Source organism: Chrysemys picta, chromosome 6, assembly GCF_011386835.1.
Source record: "Chrysemys picta bellii isolate R12L10 chromosome 6, ASM1138683v2, whole genome shotgun sequence".
Classification (NCBI taxonomy): Eukaryota; Metazoa; Chordata; order Testudines; family Emydidae; genus Chrysemys; species Chrysemys picta.
This window is the reverse complement of record NC_088796.1, coordinates 16,093,554-16,112,488: the sequence shown is the minus strand read 5'-3', so window position 1 is coordinate 16,112,488 and position 18,935 is coordinate 16,093,554. Positions and strand designations below refer to the sequence as shown.

At 45.6% G+C, this 18,935-nt stretch overlaps 1 protein-coding gene across 2 annotated transcripts in view; it reads left to right on the top strand.

The window, feature by feature from the left end:
• Positions 1–18,935, top strand: part of MYO5B (myosin VB) — a 377,457-nt gene that overhangs the window by 105,141 nt on the left and 253,381 nt on the right. For both annotated transcript variants that reach the window (XM_065598729.1, XM_065598728.1), the window contains exon 2: positions 18,377–18,487. In XM_065598729.1, the coding sequence (XP_065454801.1) occupies positions 18,377–18,487 (111 nt within the window). The remainder of the gene's footprint in view (positions 1–18,376; positions 18,488–18,935) is intronic.

Sequence of the window (18,935 nt, the reverse complement as noted above, 5' to 3'; positions counted from 1 at the left end):
GGAGATCGGACCTCCCAGGCTTCAAAGTCCAAGCTCCAGCCCAAGCCACAGTGTCTGCATATCTAGAGTACTAGCTAGACTCCTGCCAGCAGAAGTGCATAGACCCAGGCTGCTAATTGCAGTGTAGACATGCTCTTGGGTTCTATTTCTTGCACGTGAGCTGGGCGAGTCACTTCTCCACTGTGAGCCTTAGTTTTGCCATGGGTAAAATGGGTATAACAAGGCCAGAGCACGCTTCCAAAACATTCATATTTATGGACTAAGTATTTTACCTTACTGCCATACAAGTGACATAGTACATTCTGGGTTTTGTGTTTTACCTGACAGGGCTCCATTATTGTAGGTGATGTAAAACCATCAAATAAGGGATTGTCCTTGACCTGAAGACCCTACAGTCTCTAAAATAGGTGAAAAAGAGAAACCAGATGGGATAAGGGGGTGAAACATAAGCAGCGATCAGTCTCTGGTTTAAAGGACTACATGCCCTATGGGGAAGGATTAGAAGAGCCAAGTATCTGTAGCTTGATGAAAGGATGGGATCATAACAGGCTAATATCTAAAGTGCACAAAGCACTCAGAATGGAGAGGAATTACTAAGGGTGACCCATCATACAATATCAAGGAGCTGAATTTCTAGGTATTTCCCTGTGTCCTAGGGAGCACACTTTATTGCTCCACACTTTATTCCCTTCCTGTGCACAAGTCAGGGTATAACACTCTCTCAAGTACGGAATGATTGTCTCACAAGCCCTATGTATTTTGACAGTCCTGCCTGATCACAGGAATGGATCATACAAGCAGAATAGAGGTATCCACAGCTGATAGGTTTTACTTCAGATCAATCAGCCTTTGTGGTCCCCTCTAAGAAGTATACTGAGAGGAAGCCAAATACCAAGTTTAAAGTATCAAGTGAATTAAAAAGCTAGGCCCTTCTTTGCCAAAATGGCTAGTGATTTTGGATGCTTCAACTTTTGGGATCCCAAGCTGACACCTTTTTAAAAGGAGTACTCATCACTTTGTTTACGGTGTGTCAGATGGAGCATCCTGTATTGCCACTCACTTTTGAAAAGTCTTGCCTAGAATTATAAACACATGGGGGGGGGGGGGGGGAAGGTGAGGGGAAAGAAAAAGTCTGTGTTGATAAATGCAAAGTAATGCACATTGGAAAAAATAATCCCAGCTATATGTATAAAATGATGGGGTCTGAATTAGCTGTTACCACTCAAGAAAGAGATCTTGGAGTCATTGTGGATAGTTCTCTGAAAACATACACTCAATGTGCAGCAGCAGTCAAAAAAAGCAAACCGAATGTTGGGAATCATTAAGAAAGGGATAGAGAATAAGACAGAAAATATCATATTGCCTCCATATAAATTCATGGTACGCCCACATCTTGAATACTGTGTCCAGATATGGTTGCCCCATCTCAAAAGAGATATATTGGAATTGGAAAAGGTTCAGAAAAGGGCAACAAAAATTATTAGGGGTATGGAACGGCTGCCGTATGAGGAGAGATTAATAAGACTTGGACTTTTCAGGTTGGAAAAGAGACGATTAAGGGGGGATATGATAGAGGTATATAATATCATGACTGGTGTGGAGAAAGTAAATAAAGAAGTGTTATTTACTCCTTCTCATAACACAAGAACTAGAGGTCACCAAATGAAATGAATATGCAGCAGGTTTAAAACAAACAACAGGAAGTATTTTTTCACACAACGCACAGTCAACCTGTGGAACTCCTTGCCAGAGGATGTTGTGAAGGCCAAGACTATAACAGGGTTTAAAAAAGAACTAGATAAATTCATGGAGATAGGTCTATCAATGGCTATTAGCCAGGATGGGCAGGGATGGTTTGCCAGAAGGTGGGAATAGGCAACAGGGGATGGATCACTTGATGATTACCTGTTCATTCCTTCTGGGGCACCTGGCATTGGTCACTGTCGGAAGACAGGATACTGGGCTAGATGGACCTTTGGTCTGACCCAGTATGGCAGTTCTTATGTTCTTATGTCTATATGGACATACAGGCTGAGATATAAACACTATTCCCAAAATGACTGTTGAATTATATGGTTCCATGTCTTGGAGCTGTGGTAACATTCAGATTCTCTCAGGAAGTCTGACAGTCACTTGCCCAAAGAATGGGAATTTCCTTCTGCACGCTTGAACACACCCAACGTTTCTATGACTCAATAAGTAAATCTTCCTTGAACATCTTTACTTCATGAAAACCGTCACACTACTTCCAGCAGCAGTAGGAAAAGCTGGGATCTGAAGGCTTAATCCTGCAATGTACTGGGCACCTCCTTTGTGACGCTGTGCACCTTCATCTCCCGTTGACATCCATAGAAGCTGAGAATACTTGCTACTGGGCAGAACCAGCTTCTGAGAGGTCACACTGGGAAGTTTTTACTTTGAACTTTATAATTGATTTAGCATCTTTTATTTTCATTTATTTTTGTAATCTATCACACTTACAAGAGCTGTAAGTGGGTTTTTGTCAATTTCTTTAGAAGTTTCTCTGTATTGAAACTAGTTTGAAGTAAAGGATGTCATGCTCATAGTTTTCACTGCATTAAATTTTGATTACAACTGTAGTATTTATAGTTCATCTCTTCTTCTTATCCTACAAAATATTTTGTAAAAATCCCATTTTCCTTCAAACCGTTGAATTCTCGTGTTTATAGAGTCTTTTATTTAATCTTGGTGAATTGGAAAATTAGTATTTATTATTAAAACTATAGTTCTAAGTACTGGATGGCTCAGGGGACTGTTAATGGGACATGAAGGCTTTTTAACCCTTAGGTTGCTAGTTCAAATTCATCCCTGATGGATGGAGGTTGAAAGCTTCTACCATCTGATAGGCAGTTAAATAGCATAAAACCCAGTCACCACATTTGCGTCACTAAATAGCAGCCTGGGTGGAGAGGCTGAGGACTGAACTGGTAATGGAGACTGAACTAAACTCTTACCCCTAAAGCTGATCCATCAGGTCCAAGCTGCAACATATTCGGTTTCTCATTTGGGGAAACTTGTACCAACTGCTGCTGCTTTTGTAGGTTCTCTGTGGATAAATAACCATATTCCTGCAGCTGTCCATCCAATAAGTTGGCCAGTTTGCGTCAGTCATCTGTGCTGAAGGGCCCCCTACTCATTTCCAAGTTGTCAATTTTATGTTGCTTTTGTTTAGTGTTACTTAGGTGACAATTAACTTCTGCTAAACAAACTGTTCTAACTTCACAAGCCATCTGAGATGTTAGTGTGTTTACACTGTTCTATAGACAAGAAGAATATAAATGTTTCCTTCTCCTTTCTTCCTTCCGCCCTAAATTGGTAATTTGGAGGAAAAATCTATGTGGCCTGTGGTGCAGGAAGGGAAGTGCTCAGTTCCAGACTAGTCTCATGTTTAAGGTTGGAAATCTTGCAAGCAAGAGGGACTAGAACTGTGAGCTCTAGACCTTTTGGGGAGCTGGGTCTCTGCCCTTTTCCCCAGTGGGATACAAGCTGGATCTTAAAGTTGTGACATGGAGTACAGAAACAGTATTTCAGACATTTCTAAAATGTTTGGAGAAAGAGGGAAAATTAGACATCAGAGAGTTCTTAGCCAGACCTTTTGTTCAAGGACTTGAGCTATAGAGAAAATACCCAGCCCCTGCAGCTGTGGAGGCCCCAGATGGAGCAACGCTGTGAGGGGAAGGGTTGAAAAGCCCTATGTAGAGGGTTTGCAAGCTGGAGCTGCTTCACCAGGACTCTCTGCAACCATAGCGCTTGGGGCAGAGGCTGGCTGATGCACAGCTAACCTGATATGCTGGCTTTCCCAGCAGCACGACGGTGCGGGGGAATCTGGATGTTGCGTCACTCCCATTCTGCTCCCTGAAGTGGGACGGATTCCATATCCCTAACTCACTCCAGGTCAAGCAAACAGCCTTGACAGCAGAAGTCACCCTCTGCTTTCTTAAACATGGGTTTCTTAAAGGGATCACACAGATCGCTGAAATGAACTGTCTGAGCTGTATTGTCGTATATCCTGACATTCACTGTGGAGACACTTTTACCCAATCTGGAAGGCTATCTGTGTGTCATTGCTCAGAGCTGCTTCACCTTTGGTTTATGATGGGATATTGTACAGAAGGTATAATGGAGTGATTACATGACACTTCATAGAGAAATGTGAGCCAGTGCAACAAGGAGACTAGAATAGAGACCAGATCTGCCGAGGAGAGGCAGGTCTATTGCGTATTTGACCACTTACAGCGTGTCTGTCACTAGAACCAGGTCAAGATGGGTGAGGTAATATCTTTTAGTGGGCCAGCTTCTGTTGGTGAGAGAGACGAGCTTTTTGAGCTTACATAGAGCTCTTCTTCAGGACTTGGAAACTTACTTAGGCCAGGTCTACGCTACAGAATTACTTTGGTATAACTACGTTGCTCAGGGGTGTGAAAAATCCACCTCTCTGAGCAATGTAGTTATACCGACCCAAGCGTCGGTGTAGACAGCACTATGCCAGCAGGAGAGCTGCTCCTCCCGCCGACATAGCTACCACCTCTCGTGGAGGTGGATTAACTATGCTGATGGGAGAGCTCTCTCCTGTTGGCTTAGACTCAGAGTATCTTCACTAAAGCGCTACAGCTGCATTGGTGCAGCATTTTAAGTGTGGACCTGCCCTCAGCGTGTCACAGTTAAATACAAGATGAAACAGACTGTTTGGCATAAATACATATTTCAAGGGACCATTCAAGGTGAAGTGGCCTGTTCGCAGCCTTCCAGTTATAGGGAGGAGAGCAAAGAAAGGGGGGCAAGCAGCTGGGAGGGAGTTTGTTAGTGGGTTACAGATGGTTGTAATAAGCCATAAATCCAGCATCTCTATTCAATCCATGATTTTTAGTGTCTAGCAAAGTTACGAATTTAAGCTCCCGGGCCCATCTTTTGAAAGTGTTGTGGAGGTTTCCCTTGAGGATGAGAAGGTCAAATACAGAGTGATTGATTTGTGAAAAGGGTTCATCCACAGGTGATAAGGTGTTTTTGTCTTATTTTCCTTTGTGCGTTCATACGAGACTGTAGCGATTGTCTGGTTTCACCCACATAGTTGCTATTGGGGTATTTAGTGCACTAGATGAGGTACACCACATGAGTAGGATCCTGGGATGTTGAAAGATGTGTTGTGGAGGGTGTTAATCATTGTAGCAGTGGAGATATGTCTGCAGGTTTTGCATCTGTTATAGCAGGGTTTGGTGCTGATTTGAGGTGATGTCCTGGTCTGTGGTCTCCACTTCACCTTGAATGTCCCTTGAAATATGTGTTAACGGCTTATGCTAAACAATCTGTTCCGCCTTGTATTTAACTGTGACGCTCTGAGTAAGTTTCCCAGACCTGAAGAAGAGCTCTGTGTAATCTTGAAAGCTTATCTTTCTCACCAACAGAAATTGGTCCAATAAAAGATATTACCTCACCCACCTTGTGTCTCCAATATCCTGGACTCTCGGCCAGCTGCCCGGTTCTGAAGGCGGTGCCCCGCCAGCAGCAGCACAGAAGTAAGGGTAGCAGTACCGCAACCCTCCGTACAATAACCTTGCAACTCCTTTTTGGGCCAGGACCAGTGTTTCCTCTAATTTTTCCCACCCATGGCGGAATGAATTTTGTTATGTGCACCAATATGGAGGTGATGTGTCACACCTCACCTCCATATTGGTGCACATAACAAAATTCATGTGGTGGGGTGGGGCTGAGGGGTTCGGAGTGTGGGAGGGGGCTCAGGACTGGGGAAGAGGGTTGGGGTGTGGGGGCTCTGGCTGGGGGTGCAGGCTCTGGGTTGGGGCCAGGGATGAGGGGCTCAGGTCTGAGGCAGAGGATTGTAGTGTGGGCTCTGGGGTGGGGCTGGGGATGAGGGGTTTGGGGTGCAGTGGGGCTCCCCTTGGCTATGGTGGGAAGAGCGGACTACCTCCCCCCCCCCCCCAGGTCTTTCCCCGCAGCAGCACCCGGGCTGGAAGGGGTGTGGGGAGAAGGCACTTCTCCTGCGCGGCAGGTCCAGGCTGGGCTGGGCCAGGGGAGGGATGCTTGTCCCCTCGGCCATGGCAGGTCCTGGGCTGGGTTTGGTTCGGGCCAGGAGAGAGGCGCTTGTCCTGCTAGGTTTGGGGAGAGGCCACGGCAGCTCTGGTCTGAGGGAGGAGCTCCTGTCCCCTGGCACACAGCAGTTCTGGGCCAGGCTGGATCAGGGCTGGGGGGAGGGGCACCTGTCCCTCGGCCACCGCAGGTTCGGCACTGGACTTGGGTTGGGGCTGAGAGAGGGGTGCCGTAGCAGGTACGGGGCTTGGGAAGAGGGATCTCTCCCCGCCGCTGCCCTTAGTGCCTGTGCGATGCTTAATAGGCAGCCATTGCAGCTTAGAGGGAACTTAGGTCAGGGACCCCTACAATTACAGCACCATGAAATTTCAGATTTAAATAGCTGAAATCATGACATTTACTATTTTAAAACCCTATGACCATGAATTGACCAAAAGGGACCATGAATTTGGTAGGGCCCTAGTCAGAGGCCAGGTTTTATTTTTTACAGCCTGGAATGAAGTTTCAAGACTGCAGTAATAAACCCATGAAAATGGGATTTGTACAAATGCAAGCACTTCTCTTAACTATATCTCTCCTCCATGGATGTTCCTGTGACATGTTATGTAAAAAGATTGCAGAGTTGGCTATTGGGACATAGTAATTTCTTTCCAGTGCAATACATTTTTCCTTCCCACTACGCTTCTGAACTCTGGCATTTCTACATCTGTGTTTAAACACTTACATGCAATATCTGTTTTGAAACTTTATGATGGGGATATGGCAGTACTGTTTCTTTTCATACTGAAGGGACTGACATACAGTGTCAGTCTTGTTTTAATCTGTCGCTACAATTTATCTGAACTAAAACCCATATTATTTTTCAAACGTTTTGATAGTTTGGATAAAGAATAAGAACATTTGCAATTCCTTGTGTGTGGCGGTTGCATCTTGCTGGTAGAAGTTTTTAAATACCTCTGCTGTCTGGATCTCATCTGGCTGATATGGCCCTTCATATTCCTGAGGTAGAAACATAGGGCACACAACTCAATTTGAGTGTGTGTGCGGGAGGGGTGTTGGACAAGACCTCCAAAACAAAGGTCCTATATGCTGTATGTGGATGTTAAAGGTTCCATGATACTACTTATAGGAGCAAGGCTTACCTCTGTGTCTTTTGGCAGAGGGAGAACTTGGTCCACTGTTTTAGTGTGCTGTGTGCTAGTAATCTATCTGGCTGCTATCCTTCACCCCAGAGGTGGCTGCATTTCAGTAGTGGTTGAAGTGAGTCTACAATACTATGTGAGGCGCTTTAGAATGCTTTGGGGTGAAAGGTGTTACACTAGGCACTATCAGAATCCTTTTCTTTACTGCTGCACTGTATTTGCGGTAATTCCATGGTAGCTTTAATACACTGCAATTTGTAAATGCCAAGATTTTTAATGGCACCACCTCTATCTAACTGCGAGTTACTATTAAGGGTAAAATCTTAGCGTGCCCTGAGGTGGTGTTGGAAGGCACAAAATAAGGTGCAGTGTATGGCAAAAGATATGTTTGTTTTTTCTTTTGTTCTGCTGATGTGTTTGTATAGCTCCATTCACATAAAGGATCCTGCTGCTGCAGCTATTGAGCAATCTTAACAATAATTACGCATTATACATATAAAAAATCCATTGCTGTTCAGCTGCAGAGCAGATTAGTTTTACAAATGCTGTTTCTTTAACTCTTGAGTGGCGCTTAAAAGTAGTGCACAGTAGGTTTTGCTTTCAAAGGGATGTAACTGTATTGCCATCAGGATACATTTGGGGGTGTGTGTGTGTGTGTCTGTGTGTGTGTGAGAGAGAGAGAGAGAGAGGGGTTATGTAAGGCTTATTTAAATATGTAGGACTTCTTTGTGTTTTACTAACAAAAGCAAATGCAGAACTTTGTTGACATAGAATTCCTTTGCCATTTCTGTTTCCTACTGTATAATTTACACTATTTATCCTGTCAGGCAGGCTAAAGGTTTTAGGCACCAGTGTTTACAGTGAAGGGTTTTTAGTCAGAATCAGGGTGATCATATGTCCCTGACAACAACAAAATAACTTTTTTGTGACAGGGAGAAGTGGCCAGCTGAGCTGGTGAAACTGGTAGCATATTGATTGAATACATATTGGACTCCGGACCCATCCCCTCCAACAGTCCTGCCCCAAAGCTTGTGAGAACTCCTAGTCCAGCCCCTCCCTCTGTATGAGTCCTCACCACAGCACCTCTCATGCATGGAGCCAAATCTACAGAGTAAGTGGGAAGAAAGGGAGGAGTCAGAAACGGGAGGCATGAGATGGGGCACCAGCTACTCCTCCCAGTGACTAGTACTGTCCCAGCCGATGTTCCCAAGCCCGTCCTCGGTGCGCCTGCTGTGGCAGGTGTCCTGGTTTCACACTCTGAAAAGCTGGTCTATGCTAAGTGGAAGTAACCTATAGTTCGTACTGTGGCTGTTTCACAGTGCGTGGAACGTGCAGTCAGGGATATACGTACTATTGCATTGTAAACATAGCTTCTGCCTGAGGTCAGCAGAAGTGAGACCCACTGCATTGGATTTTCAGTATTCATTCAACTCTTGTGTGTTGTTTCCTTGTTGTGGGAAATGGACACTTCTCTTCCAATGAAGATGCCTTGTGTGTCTGGAAATGCGATGTTTGTTGAGTCCCACCGATCTATTGGAATTACTCTCACTGCTATGTATAGTGCTTGATAAATATTTGCAGAGCCAAATGCTAGTGCAGCAAATGCACCGTATTGCCCTCCTACCTACTTCACTTAGCACAGTAGGATGCTTTTAAATAGGCTAATGTGGGTATTTATTTCATTGCATGATATCATCTAAGATAATACACTGCCATATAATTGAATCAAACCTCATTAGAACATGATGTTATGATGCTAAGTAGTGTAATCTTGTTATGCATGAACAATTCTGCTCTTCTATTCAGATTTATTCCCTATTAGGGATACAGGAGGTGCTCAGGTTAGACTTGTATATTTAAATCTTCCTGACAGGCCTGCCTTTGGGATTTCTTATTAGCAACCAGTGGATGTTCAGGTAGCGTGGGAAGGGGACCTACAAAAATGTTGATAGATGTGTGTTGGGGGCCCTTCTCATTCCTTCTCGGCTTGCTGTGGGCAATCTGCACATTAGATTCTTCTTCTCCCCCTACCTGTTGTTGGAGTCTCCACTCCAGAGGAAGCTGCATTCCAGTGGATTTTTGTGCAGAACTTGTAAAGTCCTTCAGATGAAATGTGCTATAAAAATCTAAAATATTTCTAAAATGTTCACGAAGTTTCCAGGTATCTCTGCCTGCAGATTCTTCCCCTGCAACAGAGTTAGCCTTGATTCCATAATGGGTTTCTCCTGGGGCTGGAAATTATACCAGATTTGGGCCTGCCTCTCTCTTTGTTTCCTTTTGGAATTTCACCCTCATTGAAACCCGCCTTTCTGTTGTTGTACTGTATGACTGTTCTGTACCCAGGGTCATTTCTCTCCCTTCCCTGCCCCGAAGCTATGCCTCTTGGTTTTGACTTGGTGCTGCTTGCTGATAATCTCATGAGGTTTTATTTATAAACAAATATACAGGTGATGCAGTTAACTGGACTGAGAGTCAGGCGGTCTCAACTGAGATTCTGTGCTGTGCCTCATAGAAGCAGGCTGGTTAGGGGAGGGGGAAGGGGTTAAAGTGGCTTTAACTCAACCTGTGGGGCTCTGGGGCCTGGAGAGCATCTGTGAGAAGTGCTTTCTGTCCTCTCTGGTTGGCTAGGAAACTATCCCATCCTGCTGAACGACGACCTTGAGTCCATTATACATATCTTTATCACCTCCTGGTTCAACTACAGCAATACCGTGTACCCGGGCGTGAAGCCATCAGCACACAGGAATGTGCAGTTCTACAGAACATGGCAGCTGGTCTTCTCAGCCGAATGGGCTACTGTGAGCACATCACAACTGTCCTCTGATCTCTACCTTCACTCCCCATAAAGTAGTGAGTCAAGTTCAAGGTCTTGGTCCTTGCCCTCAAGTCCTTTAATAGTTTGGGCCCAGCATATTTGAAAGATCATCTAAAGCACCGTGTTGACAACTCTGCGCCCTCGTGCAGTGTGGAACTTTCTACCACAAGGGTGGAGCTCATGTGTGCAGGAGACAGCTTTCTCAGCTCGGATCCCAGACTCCCACAAGAACAAAGCACCATCACAAACCTCACTACCTTCCACTCTAAATGCAAGGAGCACTTCTCTGACCTGCTTCTCTAATATAAACACAGAGTAGCATGCACATTTAAAAAAAAATATTCTCCAAAGCAAAACCCTATTGAAATGCAATACTCGACTGCATGCACAGTTCTCCTCGGGAGAGGATGAGAGAGAGAATGAGCCATACACCTGACTAACATTAGTCATATCACTCAGTGCACTTCTGGTGCTCAGATACTGCGGTGGTGAGGGCAATACGAGAACTTGGACAGGACTGAATAGAGGCCCACAACATAAGTCTCGACAGCACTGGGAACCTGCATAAGTTAACCCGCCTTCCCCAGGGCTGTTGTGCTGCCTAGAATCTGTGCAGTCATGTGCCCCTCCCCCCCACATACCCTTCCAACACAGCCTTGTCCCAGTCATGCCCCCACACGGGGGCTTCTGAGCAGGTCCCAGAGGCAACTTTACAAGTATGTCTGTCGTGTTTGTGCTGGTTACAGGGCTTGTAGGGCCCCTTTATGTATCTGCAGCTTTTATATGCCTCATAAAGGAGCCAGAGTGAAAGTGATCTCAAACCCAGGTCTTGTTTCCGACTGCTGCCGGCTCACTTTGTGCAAAAAAAGGGGTAACACTGCTTTTGTCAGGTGCTGTAGTTGTAACTGTAACACTTCCTTTTCAAATCCCCGATAATCTGATCGAATTCATTTCTGCAATATGGAATTTTTGTTTTCCATCTGTCCACAGTCGAATTTTTTATCTCTGAGAACTTTATATAGGCAAGTAGTAAGTTCCCTTGTCCCCCATCTTACAGGTGGAGAACTGAAGTGCAGAAAAGGGGAGCAATTTACCCAAGATCACATAGCAGGTTAGTGGTAGAGCTGACAGTAGATTTCAGGTCCCCTGACTCCCAGTCCAGTACCCTCTCTCCTAGACCACGCTGCCTGCTCCAAAGAAATTTTTTAAAGTTACCTGAAAATATGATTAGTGGAGGATAATTGGCAGTTTACCCCTCATTGCTTCCTGTAACAACATTATAGAGGTTGCCCAGTAACAAACACTCTGCAGTAGTTATGTTGCAAAACCATTTCTATTCTAATATTATAACCCCCTCTTTTCATGCTTGCTCTCTCTCCAAATGAGTTTTTTTTAAAATAGGAAATGACAGGGTTTAAAAATCACAGGTAACTCAACAACAGCTGAACTTTGAAATTAGGTGTGTAAGTCGTGCCCGTTGAGGAAAGTTCGTCACCATGTTTGAGGAAGGTTAGCTGGATGATGGTAAAACTACAAGCACTTTACGAATTCCCGAGGGCATGTCTACACGCACAGCGCTGCAGGTGCCACTGTAGTTCTTAGTGAACACGCTACCTATGCTGACGGGAAAGCTTTTCCCGTTGGCACAGGTACTACTGCCCCAAGAGGCAGTAGCTATGTCAATGGGAGAAGCATTGACATAGCTCTGTCTGCACCAGGGATTAGGTCAATATAACTACATCTCTCAGGGGTATGGATTTTCCACACCCTTGAGCAAGGTTGTTATAACTACATAAGTTCCATAAGTAAACCAAGCCTCATCAGGAATCCTAGTTTTCTGTGTGTGTGTGTGGGGGGGGGGAGGGGGAACAAAATTCTCTGATTTACAAACAAACAAACATAAAAATCTGTGTTTTTCAGCAATTAAAATGAAACGCTGGACTTTAGTTTCCCTTCTCTCTCTCTCTCTCTCTCTCTCTCAAATATATTTATATAAAATCAGTTGAACATAATGTTTTACTGATACACATTAGAACCTTGTTTATCTGACCCTCCATTATCTCTGTATTAAGCAAACCACCAGCTGCCCGGGGCTGACAGCGGTGGGACTTGGGCGGTCAGCCCCGAGTGGCTGAGGCTCCAGCTATAAGCGCTGCGTGGGGCTGATCGCATGAGTCACCCCTCCATCTTAAAATAAGGGATAGAAAGCCCTTTGCCAATTCTTCTGAGTAGCCCAATTTTTGATGATCTGATCTGTCCTTGGTCCCAATTAGATCAGATAAATTAGGGTTACCATATTTAAAAAATAAAAAAAGAGGACACTCCATGGGCCCTGGCCCTGCCCCTTTCCCACCCCCGGCCCTGCCCCAACTCCGCCCCTTCCCCAAAGTCCCCGCTCTAACTCCCCCACCTCCCTCCCAGCCACGCGAAAAGGGCTGCCCGAGCGCTACCAGCTTCACGGTTTGCCGGGCAGCCCCCAGACCCTGCGCCCCCAGCCGGCGCTTCCCCAGCGCAGCTGGAGCCCGGGAGGGGAAGCGCCCAGCTGGGTGCGCAGGATCTGGAGGCTGCCCGGCAAACCGTGAAGCTGGTAGCGCTCGGGCTTCAGGGAGCCCCCATGCCTCCAGACCCTGCACCCCCGGCCGGGCACTTCCCCTCCCGGGCTCCAGCTGCTCTGCTCCGGCGGCGCAGGGTCCAGAGGCAAGGGGGCTGCCCGAAGCCGGAGCGCTCGGGAACCTCGGCTCTTAAACAGAGCTGAAGAGTCAAGCGGAGCAGAGCAGCTGGAGCCCGGGAGGGGAAGTGCCCGGCCGGTATTTTTCCCGGACATGTTCGGCTTTTTGGCAATTCCCCCCAGACGGGGGTTTGATTACCAAAAAGCCGGACATGTCCAGGAAAAACCGGACGTATGGTAACCCTAGATAAATAGGGTTCCACTGTAAAATTAAAGCACATTCCAAAATCAATGGCAAGAGAGGTTGTTTGCACATCTTGAGTAAGTGACATTGGTACTTTCGGTAAAATTTAATATGCCTTTATTTTTTTCACAAAATCTAAAAACGAAAGATTCCCTGTAAAAATGCAAATTCTGTGGTTTTTCTGTGGGAAACGGATTTCTAGGATCCCTGCTGATCATGCTTGGTAGGTACCCACTTTTTTTGAAAGCAACCCCCTAGTGAAGCCCAGTCCCCCTCTGTGATACCACAGTGTGTGTTTTACCATTCCTTGGGTGACTGGATTTGAAGTGAAAAACCCAGACACCTACTGGCTCCCCCTCTTTGAAGCTTGATTGGGCTCTTTTAGATTCCTTGGACTTGCTCTTGGTTGTGTGGGGAGGGAGCAATGGTAGCTTGTCCAAAACACCACCTACTTGTGGCACTAAAATGAGACGTCACTCAGTAAGTTGTGCAGCTCTGTGATCTCTCTTCTCCTTTTTCGCAAGAGGAATGAAATATGTGATGTTGACATCTCAATGAGTGGGCCTCTAGGCTAACACCTCCCTGAAATGAATGGGTGCAGTTCCCACATGTAAGAGCTGTTGTTACTGGCTTTCTGCAGACTCGCATAGGGCTTGACTACACGCAGAACTTTTCCCACTTACTACAATGATATAATTAGTGCTGTAACTTGCTGCAACTCTGGATGCAGTTATATTGGTATAAAGGTGCATTACACACGTGTAGCTTGTTCCTGTATGGGAAGGTATGACCATACTAATACTGTCCTCACCTTGATGGAGCATAAAAAACTCAGATTTGTAGGTCTTGTGTCGTCCACCCCCCCCCCTCCAACTACAGTATATACACTGAAGTAATTTTGTCAAGAGCTTCCAGGGCCCAGTCCAGCAGCCCCGGAGCACCCAAATTCCCATTGAAATGGATGGGAATTGTGGTTTTGAAGGAATACAGGAATAGATCTCCATTCATGCAAACTATCAAAGAATGTTTTAAAATCAAGTAGTCAGATTTTGCCCTGACTGGTCTATGAAGCAGTTAGTTAAGAAAAAGCCACATACTATCTGCAGTTTCATGGCAGCCAGGTTCAGCAGGCCTTACCAGGTAGGTTTAATATTATTTTAACCAAATGTTTTGTAAATAAGTGCCTAGCTGCTCCAGGGATAGGTCCAGTAATATGAACAAAATGCATATTGTATTCTTACCCCTCCAACGCCCATGTTTCAAGGTAGGCCACTCACTTTAATCCAGAAGCTGCCCACGTTCCACATACATTTGGTGTCCCTCTCTCATTGTACAAAACTATTTGCATCCGTAACAAGGAATCATGAAACTGAGGTGTTAGAATTATTTACACTACATAAACAAATCGCACAGCATTTTAAGTTTTGTGGGGGTGGGGAGCAGGACTGCTGGGCGAAGTAGTAGGTGGTGCTGACACTTCCCAGAAGACCCTGTTTTCAGTTGCTTATAACTTTGCCAGATTTTAACGCTCTGGGAGGAAACTTTCCATACGAGAAGTCAGCCTCAAGTTACATTTTATTTTTTAAATTTCAGTCAGTGGTTCAGCTGCTTCTGAGAATGAGGCCCGGGGAAAAATGCAATGTTTTGCCCATGTTTTTTTTTTTTTTTTTTAATATCTCAAAATCTTTTCAAATGCTATGGAGCTGGGACTTGAAATTTGGCAGAGGTGTAATCTTTGTGGCAGTGGTGTGCCTTTTGCCAGATCTATGAAAATCTTCCTAAATTTGGCCAAGTTATAAATGACCTGAATTCAGAGCAGCGAGCCAATCTCTCTTGTGGTCTCAATGCACTCCCCACACTGGCGGGGCCCAGGCAGAGAGGAGAAAGAAGCTGCCTGATTCAGATGTGGAGGGGACAAGATCCAAACCTGAGGAGGGAATAGATTGGGAGGAGGAGCCAGGGGGACATTTGGAGTAGGGGGGGAAACTGGGATGGGAGACTGAGAGGGAAACTGAGACCAGGAGTTAGGGGGCAGACTGGGACTGGCAGGGCAAGGAAGCTGCGGGCAACAGAGGAGTGGGAACCTTGGAAGCCAGTAGATAGTGCTGTGGGGAGAGATTGGATGAGGAGTCAGAGAGAATTGGGTGTGCAAGGAGATGGGGACTGAGACTCAGTGTGCCTGCGAGAAGGAGGTGGGGTAGAGAGGAGACAGACGTGATGAGGAGCTGGGCCCAGGGGGATACCTGGCACTATAGGGGCAAGGTGGTGTGGAGGTGAAACACAGACTTGATGAGGACATTGGCTTTGGGATTCAATGGGTGCAGGGAATGTGGGAGATGGAGGAGTGATGGGGGTCCAGTGGAAGCGAGGGTTGGGGAAGTGACAGATTGGCTGAGGAGCCAGTGTGGGAGAAGGGGAACTGGGACTGGCTGAGAAAAGGAGTGTGGGACTGGCAGGGCCGGCGCTGGCTTTTTTGCCGCCCTAGGCAAAAAAGCCACCCGCCGTGCCCCCCCCCCAAAGCGCGGCAGGGGAGGGCGCCGAGCCCAGCCGCGGGCCGCAATCCCCGACCAGCCGGAGCGCCGGGGGGGGAGGCGGAGAGCCCGGCCGGGGCTCTCCCCTCTCCCCGGCGGCCAGAGTGCCGGGGCGGAGGGCGGAGAGCCCCCGGCGGCCAGAGCGCCAGGGTGGAGGGCGGAGAGCCCGGCTGGGGCCCCGCTCTCCCCGGCGGCCAGAGCGGCGCGGGGAAGGCGGCGAGCCCAGTCGCGGCCCTGCTCTCAGGCCGGAGTGCCCTGCCGTGCCCCTCCAGGTGCCGCCCCAAGCACATGCTTGGTGGGCTGGTGCCTGGAGCCAGCCCTGGGGACTGGGGTGAGAAGCCTGGGGAGTGGAAATTGGGACTAGCTCGGGGAGGTGAATGGGACCGGACTTAGGAGCTAGGGGATGGGAAGAGATGGGACTGGAAGGGGTGGGGCAGAATAAGTCAAGCTTGGGGGTGTCTGAGCTGCCTAGAGCTCATGCCCCTTCAGAGCCTGGAACAGAACCCAAAATTCCTGAGTCTCTGCATTCCTTTGCTGTCAGCAAATATCTATGGAAACCCACAGGCAAAGTGTCTCGTCCTCTTCTACTGCTGGTCTACAGAAAGCAATACTAGGTTGTCACACTGTCATTTACTGTGTTTAGTGCAAATGGCAGAGGTCTGTGTGGTACATCTAAAAGTTGCAACCCTGCTGCTGGCCCGTCTAGGGATCAGTATGATGGAATTTGTTGCCATCTGCCTCCGCCCCCAGGAAAACCTAGGAAATTACACATTAAAAACCCTATGTTGAAAGGTTACAAAGTCAAGCTCAAAAGTTAGGAAATGACAGAATTAAGGTTGCCTGTGCAATTTTAATTGGGCCTGCTTGTGCACATGTACAGTCTTTAGTTAGGTGATCACATACTTTTTCCCCCCACAACAGGACCCTTGTCTCACACAGTGCACATCCTGCCCTGGGAATAAATGAGGGTTGTGTAAAAAAGGAGGCTGTTCTTCGTTTGTTGCAGAAGCTGGAAAGTGTGTAAGGAATGAGGCAGGGGATTGCAGGAAGAGAAAGGATGGTCTCAGTCTAGTCAGTTGAATGCTGCCCTGAAGAACTGGATTCTGTCTTTGCATCTGCCACAGAGCACCTGTGCGATGCTGGACAAGTCACTTCAACCAAACTTTTCACAGGATATTAACTGTGTTCCTCATTTTCTGGATGCTCAGCTGGAACCCCTAAGATCTGATTTGCAGACGTGCTGAGCACTCATAACTGCAGCTGAAGTTAGGTGAAGCTGTGCTTTGAACTTACGAAGTGCTGTATAATGCTACTTACGTCATAAAGTCAAGTCCTCGACACCTCAGATTGTGCATCCAAGATTAGTGGATACTTTTGACCTTAATCTCTCTGTGCTGCAGTTCTCCATCTGTTAAATGGGGCTAGTACAGGGGTCGGCAACCTTTCAGAAGTGGTGTGCCGAGTCTTCATTTATTCACTCTAATTTAAGGTTTCGCGTGTCATTAATACATTTTAATGTTTTTAGAAGGTCTCTTTCTATAAGTCTATAATATATAACTAAACTATTGTTGTATGTAAAGTAAATAAGGTTTTAAAAATGTTTAAGAAGCTTCATTTAAAATGCAGAGCCCCACGGACCAGTGGCCATGACCTGGGGAGTGTGAGTGCCACTGAAAATCAGCTCGCGTGTCGCCTTCGACACGCATGCCATAGGTTGCCTACCCCTGGGCTAATACCATCCTCTCACCTCACAAGTTTTTTGGGAATATAGTATTTGTGAAGCATTCTTGTACTATACCGATTATAGTATATTACAAGAATGGAGGAAACCCATGAGGAAATTAATAATTGTCTTCAGAGCAGGGTTTGAATAGTATGCAGTGGGAGGGGGGAAAGCCTGGGGAATTGCACTGAACAGTATAAAACAAAATATTGAGTGGCTGCTAATTAACTGTGCACTGATGAAACAGGTTTCCTGTGGTGAAAAAATAGTATGGGGGAGGGAGGGTCATGTAATTAAAGATTATCATAATGCATACACACATGGGGGGCCCAAATTAAGGTGGCACAGATAACCTTCTGGCATTTCTTGACTGAATGTTCTTTAAACATAAAGTGTGTGTGTGTGTGTGTGTGTGTGTGTGTAAAAAACATGTATGAATTTTTTGGTGTCCCTCCTTGGTTTGGTCTCTGACAGTGTCCCCCACACTGGTGCCTTTGCAGGTTTAGAGGTGTAATTGTATGTTTGAGACGTTTGGAGAAATCAAAAGTATATCCACTTACCTTTGAGGGGCATGCGTGTGAATATTCATTGCAGCTCTTTGAATTAGATTTTTTATTCCTTAAACCTTTGTAGGCATCACTTTTTATCTGACATCTTTAGAGCTGTTGTATCTGCTTTAATAATGAAGCTATTAATGAATTAATGAGAAGCTGCTCTTTTATGATAACATTGTAAATGTTTATGCTTTGCCTACTTATGCTTTTTGTAGTACGTTTCTGTTCCTCAGAAAGCATGTTTTGTATTTCAAAAGCCACCTTTCTGTCATTCCATAAGAAGAAGCATTTGCTTTCTTAAAATTGTTTTAAGAATTATGCTATTATTTTTACGAGCTACAATGACAGGTAAATTGTCAGTGAAATCAAACTCAGAGATCACTTCACAAGGTAGAACATAGTTGTGTATCATACGGTACTTGATCTTACAGTTAGTAACAAGCAAGTAAACCAGTCTAGTCAAGAAGCAGTCTGATGACTGTAATGTTGTGCTATATGTTGAGGTGGGTCTTGATGTTGCTTCCATTGAAGCCAATGACAGAAACTTCCATTGACTTTGCAGTCAGAGTAGGATTGTATCCCTAGTGAATGAATATATTTCTGACCTAACTGATTTTCATGCATTTTTCTTTTCAGTACACAAAAGTTTGGATTCCTGACCCTGATGAAGTGTGGAGATCAGGAGAAATTATCAAGGATTACAAAGAAGGGGATAAAAGCCTACACCTGAAATTTGAAGATGACACTGTAAGTTAATTAAAATTATATATATTGCCCTTTTCAGTGGTAGATCTAAGCTTCAAATGATCCTCTGAACAAGCCTGAATCATTACAAGTTCTTGGTGTATTTGTAAAAAAAGTCCGTCGTACATCACTTTGCCACAGTCTCAGGTTCTCAAAGGTATTCATATTCAAATCAAAGGTTTCCTGCCTCAGCCAATCTTTGACTTGATTCTGCTGCGAAGTTATAGTCTGTGTATGACATCCAAGTAATTTTTAAAACCGCAGACTGTCACAAACACCAGATTATGACTTTGCTGGCAGATGAATTGGAAGCAGTAAATATTTAAACCCATAAGTATCAGAAGTAAAAGACAGCAGAATACAGAAAATAACTGGCCAAATGACACTTTTTTTTTTCTATGTATGCTCAGTCTTTTCAGGTTTACTCCAGTATAAAACCCAGATTTCATTT